The 13,700-nt window shown below is 30.6% G+C and overlaps 1 protein-coding gene across 1 annotated transcript in view; it reads right to left on the bottom strand.

Moving 5' to 3' along the window:
* LOC129217144 (RNA-binding protein, mRNA-processing factor 2a-like) overlaps positions 1-12,356 on the bottom strand; it is a 46,793-nt gene extending 34,437 nt beyond the window's left edge. The window contains exons 1-3 of the mRNA XM_054851403.1: positions 12,285-12,356; positions 5,688-5,741; positions 5,178-5,240 (exon numbers count right to left, since the gene is read on the bottom strand). Of these exons, the coding sequence (XP_054707378.1) occupies positions 5,178-5,240; positions 5,688-5,741; positions 12,285-12,332 (165 nt within the window). The 5' untranslated portion in view covers positions 12,333-12,356. The remainder of the gene's footprint in view (positions 1-5,177; positions 5,241-5,687; positions 5,742-12,284) is intronic.
* Positions 12,357-13,700: the final 1,344 nt, after the last annotated feature.

The following is a 13,700-nucleotide window of genomic DNA, read 5'->3' as shown; positions in this document are numbered from 1 at the left end:
GGTATGCCTAATACCGGTATTTCGAGCAAATTTTGCAATTTAGTAATACCGGTATTTGCTGAGGAAAATACCGGTATTTTCGGTATTAACTAAAAATAATAAATAGTTTTAATTCAAGAATTTTCTCTCAATTTAACTCATTAAATATCTACTTATATTTTAAATGTACATTTATTTTCGCATAACACAGAACCGAAACCAATCTATTGATGTAAAACTTTAGCTTCAAAAGCATGAACTAAATAGAATATCATTAAACAAAAGTATTTTGTGCATCATGTATTTTTTTTTCCATTTCCCTGATCAATCATTCTCCCCTTTGGGAAAGTTAATTTCGAGTGTAAATTTGATTGCCCCTCCCCCCTTCTTGTCCAATGAACAATTTATTCAAACCATCAATTGTAGGAATGCTTTTTGATTTTTTTTCCTTAAAAAATTGTCTAAACTGTACTAAATTTTGACAAAAACCGTTTCTTGATAGCATTACAAATGGCAATTTGTTGGCACCAGTATTGGTTTGTTGTGCCGTCTCACTGTTTGGCTTCATGCTTGGCAAGATAATATTTAGAAACTATACATTGCCTTTAAAATTTGCATAGAGGAATAGCATAAATATGTTCCACGAATTCAAAGATATTTTCAGATATTTACATAATTATAATTGCAAAGAACTTGGAGGAAAAAAGCTAAAACGAATAAGAGAAACCAACAAGATCAAATTTAGTCAAGTTTATCGTCAATATCAAACCAGAGAGATAATTAAAAGTAAACACAAACCCATCCTGTTCAAGAAAAAATAAGGTTAATATTGGAAAAGTATCGTCTCTTAGGAAAGAAATTTCAACTAGCTTTAAATTAAAAGAATAATAGAAATACACACAATACGAAAGAAACACAAACACACACACAAAAGGAATTATTAAAAAATGACATGCAATAGATCGATTTTTTTGAAGATAAAATACTTTTAGGCAATTAAATTAGAGGAGGTGTTGTTAACAGTATTGTTAACGCGTTGTTAACAGTACCACCGAGCTGCATGAATTCAGGAAGAGTAGTTTCAACTGTAGGAAAGTTGAGCCCTAAAATGAGTTCCAGACTTAGAGACAATTCAATACATGCATTATGTTTTTTACTAGTATTGATTTTTTATTATAACATTTGTTCCTTCATTTTATATTTGTTCACAATATGTTTTCATAATAATACAATTTTTGTAGAAAATTATGAAATGTGACAACAAAACAATATGTTTTCAAGCAATTTTTGAGAAATTTCAAATACCGGTATTAAGACCGGTATTGCGGTATCACGTTTTAAAAATACTGAATACCGGTATTCAATTTTTGGTATTGCAACCCCTAAACACAATAAACGGTGGAACAAACATGATGTGTGGTCAGTTGTTTTATTTAAGAAATTATATCGCATAAATATGAACATTCCCGCATCGACTGGCACTTTACCACAAAAATATAGTCCGCTGCTGCAGCTATCGAATAACAATGAAAGATCCAAAACAGACATTATTATGATTGTCATTTCATATGAGCAAAACATGACTACTTTAAATCTTTCTTCTGGTAATTACAGTTAAATGTTTTCTATTATTTAAAACTGATTGGAAATAAGTTCATATAGCAAAGTTCAAGTGAATGACATGTAATAATAAAATAATTATGTTATAAATCAAGGGAAATCGTTTATATTTCCTAAAGGAACAGTCCTGTAAGAAAAAAACCCAAAAAGCTTCTAGTTGCTTAGCAGACCTAATTTTTGTTGTTGGTTATGATATACTAATCATTAAGAATGTGGTACATATTAACAGAGCATATGAGACACAGTACTCAAGTTTAGAATTTTCAATTATTAACTGAAATTTATCAGTACACTTTTCTTTTTAAAGAAAAATGTTATTCAGTGTTGTTTGCATTTGATATATTGTCAAGTATATGTTAAGCTATGTTCTGGGAAACGCGTTTAAAGCTAAGATATTTCATACAGAACTACAATTTTGCATACATTTATTTTGCCCTACCTATACGTATTACTGCAGTAATTATTTTTATTACTAGTAAATATTTTTAATACTAGTAAAAAAATAATTTAACTTATTTCATTCTCTTTATTCTTATTCATTTATCGATCTTATTTGTATTTACATACAGTTTCTTTTATCTGTGTTAAGACATACTACAGGCTGTTTATGATTACCTATTTTTTTTAGTTTTTCTTAACATGTATTACGCATGCCAACTTTTCAACTAGTGCTTTTATGCGTTTTAAGTTTAATAAAAGAAATGTAATTTCCATCTATTTCATTCTCTAGGTTTTCTAGGTAATAATTTAAAAATATAGCATAATCTTAGGATGCATTGTTCCATAACACAGATCCGAAGCCTTCAAACTCTGGGATCCCTGGGGAAACTATGCCAGGGGTTAAACACGTGATTGCTATTCATTAAACAGAGCGCCGAAAGTTTCTTTAATTTTTAATTTCTTAAAACATGATTATTCTTGTATACTACATGTTTCATACATTGTTTATCATTCGAAGGAAATACTTTAGAAAACCAAAAGAAAACTCCCATTAGCTAGCTGCATTAAGAGAAGTATTTAATGTGTTGAAAAAAATACAATAATAGAGTTTAGAATTTAGATAGGGTAAAGAGTGAATTTCTTATTTTTTCTGTTCTTTGGTCTCGATGTTCCTTCAAGGTAACGGTAGGCTTAAAGGTGGGAGGGGGTTGTCAAGTCTGAAAACCCTAAACGTAAATGATTTTTTTCTTTCTATGCTATTTTCATAATTTTATTAAACGTGTATTAAGTCTAAATATTCATAAAACCATCAATACCACAAAAACATTTTCTTCACCGAAGAAGATTAAAAATGATTCTGATCCATTGTTTCCTATTCATTGTTTCTTATTCATTGCTATATTAATGCTTCCATTTCAAGAGCATTCACTATAATCTCGCTTAAAAATGGCGGCCTTCTTGGTATCTCCTTAACCAAGAGATTATGACATTATATGTTATGGACTTTACCGTTTTAATTTTGTCTTGTTCGCGCTACCCTTCACACTGGTTCTCACGCGTGAAATCTTATAACGGCTCTTTTCTAGCACAATATGCAAAACTATGGATGAAGATGTCAACTCATGGATCTGGCGCCTTGGGTATAACCCCATTGTTTGAATCTCCTCCCAAATGTAGCCGGAATATTCATGTTCCGTTGCTTATTAGGAAGTTTTGGTATTTGTTTGGGACCCCGCTGGCGTTTTTTGCGAGATGCGAATTATTATTCCAAAGAAGTCGACCGCGAGAGTTGTTTGAGCTAGTGACGGTTTCGTATAGCTCAATGCACGATTTTAATGAATTCAGACATCATGCGTCTCATTACTGAAGGCTGGGACTAAGGCTTGTCACATTGGCTTATCTTAAGTAATGTATATTCATTTAAATGATTACATGGATGAAAAAGTAGCTTCATCTCAGGAAAAAACGAGCTGACGTGTGCCTCACATGACTTACTTTTACTCCAATTTAATGTCATTTTCCCATTATTGGTAATTTTAATGTGATTCAATAGTTTACTCCCTAAATATCATCAATAGTGGCCAAGTTGAAACCAAATTTAAAAAATTGAAAAAATCGCCAAATTTGTCGCCAAGTTGGCGACAAGGCGACCAAAAAACTGGCGATACATTGCCAAGTGTCCGCCAAATTGTAACACCACTTGAGTTTACATCGAAATTAACAATGATTTCCCCCAAAAAGGGGCAAAATACCCCCTTAAAAACACCCGAATGCTACCAAAAGGCGAGGTGCACAACTAGACCCCACTAGGAGTCTACGTACCAAATTTCAACTTTCTAGGATATACCGTTCTTGAGTTATGCGACATAGATACGCACATACGCATATCCGCACATGCATACATACGTACATATAGACGTCACGAGAAAATCGTTGTAATTAACTCGGGGAATGTCAAAATGGATATTTCGAGTGTCTATATACGTTCTTAGGCCACTTATCTGCGTGTGGTCGCGTTGAAAAAAAAAAAAACTCAACATCAATTCGGGGGTGAGCAAAATGGAAATTAAGGCCAAATTTTGAGTGAAAATTTTTTCGCGAATACAATACTTTCTTTTTTGGAAAAGGAAGTAAAAATCAATGGTCTTGTTCACGCTTACATACTCAGCCCATACATACAGCCCATACTCTCGCCCATATGGGCAACTCATGCACACTCACACTGTGGCGTATTGAAGGAAGTGTATAGGGGCTAAATCCTCACATCAAGAGGAATAGTTAATGAAAAGGTAACATTTAAAGCAGTTTAATCACAAGCTAGCAGTTTTCCGTATGAGCAGAAATTTGTCTTTAAATGTGCAACACAAGCAAGTAGCAAATAAATGTTTTCTAACTCATTTCGTTTAAAAAATAAAATTTTGTTCGAAATCCGGCAAAAATATTCGTTATTTTTTGTTAATTTTATTTAATAACTCGTATTTTAATCAAATAGTTAGTCTTGAATTCTTTTTGGTTGGGCTTAAAATTGTTTGAACAGATTTTGAACATTAAAAATAATACTATTACTTACTGTTGACTACTATTAAAAAAATAAATTTAGAAAAAAAAAAAAAAAAAAACGGAACGATTCTTTTTTGCAAACATCAATCTTTAGACACAAACACTAATTTTAAAAGTGCAAAACAATGACTACAGTTGTGACTTTTATGGGATACAGAAAGTAGTTTAATAATTGGCCATTCAGAGATAGTTTTTTTTATACTTGACTACTGAAATGGGGAAAAAAAATATTTTTGAGTAAAACTACTTTTTTTCTTTGCAATTTTAGGTGTATATATATTTTTTAAATTGCTTCCGTTTAAACCCTTTTAAATTTATAAATGGCTAAAGAGTAATCCACCTTCATCACAGGTTTTTTTTTTCATCTGATATATGTCTCATAATTGTCTTTAAAGGTCAAATATTGTAACTTAGGCTCTAAAATTATCACCATATACCTCGAAATTTGAAAAGTGAAAGCATAATAATTAATGACAATGGCTAAAATCAATTCCCCAGATTCATGTCGTTCAATACGTATACCGAAAATGCTAATTTAACACTTCTAGAAATAAAAGAGTTAATTAAAAGTCCTTTACCTGTAGATCTTGCTTCGCTGCCTCTGCACCAGCCCTAGTAGTGAAGGTTACAAAACCAACTGGCTAAAATGAAACAAATATCTGTCGTTAGGAAAAAAACATAATGTCAGGCTATGTTTTTAAAAAAAATAACTAAAAAATAGCTAGAAAAAGGGTGAAAATAATAATTACTAAAGTTTCATTAGCATCGATGTATTTTTTTCCATCGAAACTCCCACTTAAATTGCAATTAAGTGATTAAAGTATCAAATATTTACAATGGGCCCACTTAGTCACTGGACGAGTCTGAGATTTCTAATTAATTTAGCATTTTGTTCGAAGGGAAAACGGAATTAAGAGCCTGTATTGGCTAATTAATTAATTTAGAATTGCGCCCTTGTATCGTTCTTTCGGGAAATATCTGGGGATATGCAACAGTAAAAATGAGTAATTAATCCTAGGGATTTGTTTTTTTTTCAACATGAGAATTGTTTTGAAAGTAGCTTTAATAAGTTTTCGATTAATACTTACCGATGATGTTTTACCGTTTTTACTTGTGACTTTTAAGAGGGATCCTTCATAGCCCTGAAAAAAAGAATGAGAGTTTTTAATAGAAATGTCATTACAAAATAGATAAGTCAATTCTCAGTATCAGTTTTTAAATGAGATACAATGTATCATCATAAAAATCTCTTCATCTTTCAATAGAGCATATGACATTAATTAAATTAATGAATTAATTTATCTGCGTCCGCCATAGTACTGATCACACTTCTAATTATGTCACTAAGCTCTTAAGCCATAGAAGATTGATTTTTAACTCGAAAAGAAAAAAAAATATTTAACTAAAAAAGGGAAAAAATAAAACAATTTGAAGTATGAAATGTTTTTATGTAGATAATAAAATAGAAATAATACTCGAGAAAATATATGGAATATTAAATCCGGAAGATTACCATATTTCACGATGCATTGATATAATAGTTGAGTCACCCGTATTTGCTAGATTTCTCGAATTTGAGAGCTAGTGTAAGGAAAAAAAAAAACTTTGAAAGGGAGAGAAAATTTCGTAGATCTAAATATCTATTTTACGCCTGACTTTTAGTAAACAAAGGCAGTACTTTTTTAAAAATAGTTGACTTAAAGTGTATATTATATTTCTAAGCGGCTGATAGAGATAGTTTTAAAAAAATTATCGGGACTTGCTTTTATATTTCATCGTGTTCGTATTTACATTGAAGTTTCATAGCCTAATCACTTTTATTGCTTATTGTATCGTAAAACAATGAACAAGTAACGAAAACAAAATATTAAAAGAAAAGAAGTAAGTGGGAAAGTGCATGTATGTGTGTAGGTCTCATGCCCGGTTTATATATCTGCTTTCTCCTCTTGTACATTTCGAGAGAATAACTCGATCAGAAAAAGGAAAGAAAAAAGTTTAAAAAAATCTAAGCCTCAAGTTTTTTGTCTAAAAAATAACTTTATCGGAACGGACATAAAATGTAGTATATATACAGAGAAGGAATTTTTTGATTATGATTAGAAAATGAAAAAAATAAACTATAATTCTAAAAATTTCATTTTAGCTCAAAAATGGGGAAAATTACAGGGATTCTGATCAGCTAACTGGTTATCCGGTTCAAAAAGTGCAAAGAAAAAATATCTTGTAATAACAGCTAAAATATAATTTTCAGTATTATTAATAATGACAAAGATCGATAATTTTCTGATTGCTTCACAAAAACGTGAGCAATTTATGTACCAAACAGAAGAAAGAGTTATAAACGTTTGTATTTTTAATATGAATGACACATGTAATCTTTTTTATTTTAGCTGTTATCCTTATTATTATTCTGCTATTCTGCTACTTCTTCTTTCTATTATTATTGTTATTGTTATTATTCTGCTGTTCTGCTTCTTCTTTCTATTATTATTATTATCATCCTTATTATTATTATTATTATTACCATCCTTATTATTATTATTATTATTATTATTATTATTATTATTATTATTATTATTATTATTATTATTATTATTATTATTATTATTATCATTATCCTTATTATCAGTATTCTTTACTATCATTATCCTTATTATCCTCATCTTTATTATCCTCATTATCCTCATTATCATTATCATCCTTATTATCATTATCATTATTAGCATGCATTATTATTATTATTATTGTTTATTAATAGTATTGTTATTATACTTATCATTATTTATTATTGTATTATTATTATTATTATTGTTTTAAAGTATTTTGGAATATTATTTTACATTTTAAAATGAACCAAGTTTAAAAAATATTTTATAGGTTTTTAGCATTAGGGCAAGTTTTAAAAGAACAAACATATCCAAAATTTACCTTCCGTACCACCGTAAAAGATATAGATAACAAACTCCTTCTCTTATTACTCCCGCTCAATAATGATCTCTCATTTTTCTCGATTTTCCTCTATTTTCGGTTAAATAAAAGTCCTACATTGGCTGTTATTAAAAGTTTGAGCTCGAATCTAAAAAACCACATCAAAGAACCCACCAAAGCATGGGTATTTCATTATTCTTGTTGAACCCACACAGAAATTTAAAAAAAAAGAAAAAAAACCCTATCTTGATCTTTACTAATCTATTTTTTTTTCTTTGTAATGATCTTCGTCCTTATCTTTCCCCCTTTTTTTCTTCCATTCGTTTAATTTCTTTCCCCACGGAAAATAAGATATTAAGGCATTTTAATTACGCGTCCGTCTTGTCCTGATGTTATCAAATTTCTCAGCCACCCCTTCGTTAGCAACAGTCCCGGTCATCTCCTGTATCAGACTTCCTACCATATTGGAAAACCGATGAGACTGGTAACAAGCAAAAGGAATATGGAGGGAAGAAAAGAGGGTGCTCTGTCTTTAATTATGGTCGGTTTCTCTCTCTTTTATCGGAGGAACGTCTAATGCCATTGACTTTTCTGTGTTTTTGTGTGCATTCATTTAGGAATGCTCCGTTAAGAAGTTGGACCTGAAAAACACTCATTAGAGTGTCTTAATAAAGACACTATGAGACACGTTACAGAGAACAAAATCGCATTACTTTCGCTAGCTTAGGTAATGGAAAGCTATTTCCTTAGATGAGCTTTCTTTTCTTTAACTAAGAAAGGATTTGAATTCCTTTTGTTGCTCTCATATATTCTCTAATCTAAAACCAGTTTGGTTACACACCGGGAAATTAGTACAGTAAGTATGTTATTTTGTTTCTAGAACATGAAAAAGAAATATTAATGTTACCTTAAATTTGATATACAAGAACTTTGAATTGGGAATAATGAATAATACCTATTTGAGGTGACATCAATTGATTATACATTTATTTGAATAAGCAGCTATGTCTAAGATTTTAAAAAAATACTTTTTTCAGTACTTTTAGTGATAATGTTTTTATGTATAACGTAAAATGTATTTGGACAACACATGGCCCATTACTTTCCAGATTTTTTTTTTTTTTTTTGAATTCAGTAGTAACTATTTACTAATGCTTAACATTTAAATTTGAAACTCCCTTAACTATAAGAATGAACCTGCATGACTATCTTTACTAATAATAAAACTAAAAGTCTCTCTGTCTGGATATTTCTCTGTCCGGATCTCTCTCTGTCAGTCAGGCTCTCTGTGACGCGCATAGCGCCTAGACTGTACGGCCGATTTTCATGAAATGTGGCACATAATTAGTTTATAGTAGAGGGTGTGCACGTCGAAGTGATTTTTCGAAAATTCGATTTTGTTTTTTTTTTTCTATTCCAATTTTAAGAACATTTTCCTGAACAAAATTATCATAAGATGGACGAGTAAATTACCAAGTTGTCATAACCTGGAACCTTAACATGAGCAAGCCAATTGGCGAGAAATTCATTATACAATATTTGTAAATATACAGGTGAACCAAAAGACCTTTTTATTCTCTACTACGGACAAAGCCGTGCGGTTGCCACTAGGGTGGAATAAATAAATACCTTTGTGCTGAGCAATAAAAAGAAATATTCAGTAACTTATTTGTACTAAACAGCGTTGTATATTTCCTGTTACTACATGACTACATTTTGATTCTTTTAAGAAGCTATGTTTATGAATCAATTAAACATTTTTGATCATTTTGGCAATTAATTTATTCTAGAATGCTATACTTATTATACTCTTACTCTTATATAAAAAATAATAAATTAAAATTAAAATTAAAAACAAATATGCTAAAACACTACATTGCTCAGGAAATGTGCAGAATAACATATCTCCAAAATCGTATAATTTAGTATTTTGTTGAATTTTGTATCAATGGTTGCTGATTCTTAGACATCTAATACATAAACTTACTTGACTATAAGTACAGAAATTGTGTCACTGCATAACCAGTTTTCTAATGAAATATTTTTTATCCTTGTTATTCTTTGTTAATTTATAACGTGGTCTTTATTTAAGAAATATTTTCTTTAAGCTTTAGGTAAAGTTAACATTTTTACATCCGTAGTTTAAATTCTTCCATTCTTTCTTTCTAAAATACACCTTTCATCGACTTTTATTCTTGAAACAGGTGAAGGGATAGACATGAAAGTACCTTTTAGGTTCTTAAGAAACTTGTGCAAAAAAGTACCTAAACTGTACAGCGGTTACTTTTGCTGTCGCGCTTCACAAAAAAGAATATTTTTGCCCTTTTTTTTCTAATCAAGTATGTCGATTCTAATACGAAGCAATTCAATGACTACGCATAAAATCGCATACGAGTACATTATTACTGCTATGAGGTTATAAGATTTATTTATTTTTATGTACCAACGGGTAAGTGTACACATCCACTTCATTTTAACTGATTTTGACGTAATTAAGCGTTTTCTTTTTCTGTTTTTCGCTTTTTAGCAACTAAGATTTATTTTTTATTTCACTATGAAACGATTTAGACTTAGATCTTTTACTTTCGTTTTCATTGGTATATTGCAAGTCACGTGATTTTAAATATTCTCTTTACTCCCATGTTACTGAAAGATGTGCATTAAGAAGACGAATTATGTAAGAATGCAATATGGAATATTAACCTCCCCACATTTTTTAAGCAGGGTTAACTAATCAAAAACATATTCATTACAATGCTCATCTAATAGCATCTGAATTTTCTTATAATAATAAAATTAATCTTTGGAAGTTAATTGTATTCATAAGGAACTAGTTACTCGATCCAATTTTACACATATAGTTAATCTTCGTTAGAACATAACTTTTCATATTGTTTCATAAATTTCTTTTGGTTGAACGCAAATCATTCAAAAGAATCCCGCTTCATCCCGCGGTACATATTTCCCAAAAAACTCTTATTGGTTAATATGATTTTGCTAATCATAAGCTCAGAATCTGTATTCATGGAAAGAAAAAAAAATAAATAAAATCGAGGGAGATCCATTGTCTATGGGTTAGATAATAGCTTTGATACTTCTTTGAGAAGCTTGAGTGTTAACTCAATTTTGCCCCATTAGCATGGAATACGTAATTAGTAGGAAGCCTGAAGAACTTCACTTCGCCGAAGAGTAACAAGTTCCAAGAGAGAGAGAGAGAGAACAAAATCCATCGAAAATGAATCTTATTAATCGAGCACTTAACCACATTAAAGGTGGCCCGGATCCCCACCTCCTACCTGCAGAGTCTGGAGGCGCCCCCCAGCGAACAATGCCCTCGTAAATGGGTTTTAAATTAATTACACGCGATTGCGAACATTGAAAAGCAATTATATCACACTTTGCCTTGAAGTGACACGTGCCACGACGCGTTCCTCTCCTTCTCAATTAGGTCTTCGGTTTTATCGGAACTGAGCTTTGCCAGCTATTTAATTTATAACCTGACTTGCGAATCTGGGCTGGCCAACTGTTTGCTGCCGCTAGAGGTTAATTGATCTGGAAAGCTTTTGCAGGAGAAACTCTGTGCTGTAATTAAGCCGCATAGATAATCTGTATATCAAAATATGAAAGATTCGCCTTGTGTTTGTTTCACTCACTGTTGTCATTAATTTCGCTTGGCAGCATTCTAACTCGATAAATGCAATCTGAATTATCAAGTCTTCTGCTTATTGCCAGACAGAATCGTAAGCAATATGCGAGTTATTATTACGCTCGTCTGCCATACTTTTAACTTCTACTGTCTGATTTCAAAAATTAGTTTCCTTACATCACTCACATATTTATTCATCAGAGACTCTGTATGATTTCGTTCAATGATAGTTTATACACAAACATAATGGACATCCCGTCATACTACACTACGGCAATATTTCCTTTATAAACAAGCCGTGTTTATAAGAAAATAAATCTATATACAATCAGTGATTATCAAATCTCAGCTAAACGTCTTTGTCAGTAGATTTAAGCTGGAAATAATTTTAAGTCTTTCTATCAATTAAAGCTTCTGTGCGAAGAAAATGATTATTTAAATTTAGAAAAAAATGTATGACTATTCTTTCGAAGTGTGAAACAACTGATTGCAGACACGTACTCTTTTGAATGTAAATAAATGCAACTAAGTGCAGACATATCTCAGTTTCAATATAAAAATAGGGGATAGCTAACAACAAAGGCAAAATGGAACTAAGAGTCAAAACGTTTTTCATAATTCGTGACAAGACATTTCGTTAAGCAAACAGTTAACAATTGCCAATTTATGCATTTTCAACGTTGTTTACCAGCTAGTTACTACAATAATGCTTGAAACACATGCTATACCAGCAAAACATACAAAACAATGGACATAAAAGGATACATAAATTCAGATTTGATGCATTCTTAAACCGTTAAAGTATATGGAAATTGACTACTTAAGAGTATTAAAACAACGTAGTAATTAATAAAACAAAATATTAATATCAAAACGTTACAATCAAAACAATTAATAATTGCTGCCTTAAAATTTACACAAATTTGATATGTTGTAAAAAATAAAAACCAAGCATTAGTACGCGAAATTTGCATTCAAAAATACAGCCTTAAAGAAGTACTTGAGTTTTTGAATTCAAAAAACGTTAAAATATATGAATACTAACAGCTTAAAACCTTAATCCAAAACAATGCAGTAAATAATTAAAAAAATATTAGTATGCAAAAATTACCTTGTAAGCCCGAAATAAAAGATATAGCTCCCTCGGTTTTGCATCCATCGGTAAACCACTGACGAATAACGTTCGTACCTAAATAAAAAAAAACAATTGTTCAGAAGTTTTACTATTTTGAGCATATACAAAAAATTAATAACACCAAAATATATCTGCAATTTTAGAACACTATAATCAGCTAATTCTAGATCCTAGCATCCGCAGATCACATAGCATGAGGTGATACTAATTTTCAAATCTTTGCATTACTTTATTATTATATTTTGATTTTGAAGATGCTTTCTTATTGTCCATGCGTTGTCAAGAACTTTTAAATTTTACCTCTTTTTTTGATACACCACTCTTTCATAACACTTTTTAAAATTAAAATTCCAACAGTCTCCCTTCATAACACGTACTTTAGAGTTCTGGCTTTGGAAAACAATCGATTTTTAAACATTATTCATAACATCGTTACCTAATTTAGACATCAATCAAAGCTGCTCAAAATCCCCTTATTGAATATTCAATAAATTAATAACAATAATAATAATAAAATACTCATATGCACAATACTCTCAAACACACACCACACGCACACATGTACATATACATATCTGCAGTCATGGAAAGATTTTCCTGCTAATTATTACTACACTTTTCATCGTGACCATGTTTTCATAAACTAATTACGATGATGCCACTAAACAAAATTCGTCAAAACCTGTCAAGCGCGAGAAAAATAAAATGAAAAATTTCAATCCATACAACTTTTAAAACTATTTTGGACAACAATTTCCTTTTTTTAAGGTGAAACATTTAGGAAGGTTTTAGTTCTTATTTAAGGTAAACAAAACAAACAAATTGGAATCGGTTTACGATAACCGAAAAATTATGAATAGGTTTGAGCTGAATTTTTCGGGATGTAAATAAGATACATTATTGAAAAGATTCAATCAGAAGCCATTAACTTCCATGTCAGCAAGAATAAATCTTCATTTACTCATGTGTTTTAAAACCGGAAAAAAGTCACTGATCACATGCACCGTTCCTTTCTTTATCTGCACTTACTTTAGATTCATAGAACCAATTCTCTACCAAGAAACATTCGTTTCCCCCCTTCTTACAGCTAAACAAATTACTTCTTTGCATGAAACCCAAAAGTTAAGTGTTTGTGCAAATGCAAAACAGAGTTTTAACTTCAATAAAGGAATGTAATTGAAAAACAAATGAAAATATTTCAGTAGAAAAAATACCTCCAGTGCCTTCTTCAATTTAAAGTTTTACCGTGCTTTTCGTTTAAATTTTTTCAAAGTAAAAAAAAAAACATAAACGTTGAGAAATCCACCCATTTAAGCCAAAAAATATCGATATAAACACGCTACTGCCAAGGAAAAAAAGATAAATGAACTTTTAAATGCATTAACAAAACAC

This window comes from Uloborus diversus, chromosome 2 (genome assembly GCF_026930045.1).
Source record: "Uloborus diversus isolate 005 chromosome 2, Udiv.v.3.1, whole genome shotgun sequence".
NCBI lineage: Eukaryota > Metazoa > Arthropoda > Arachnida > Araneae > Uloboridae > Uloborus > Uloborus diversus.
This window is presented reverse-complemented; position numbering and strand designations above follow the sequence as displayed.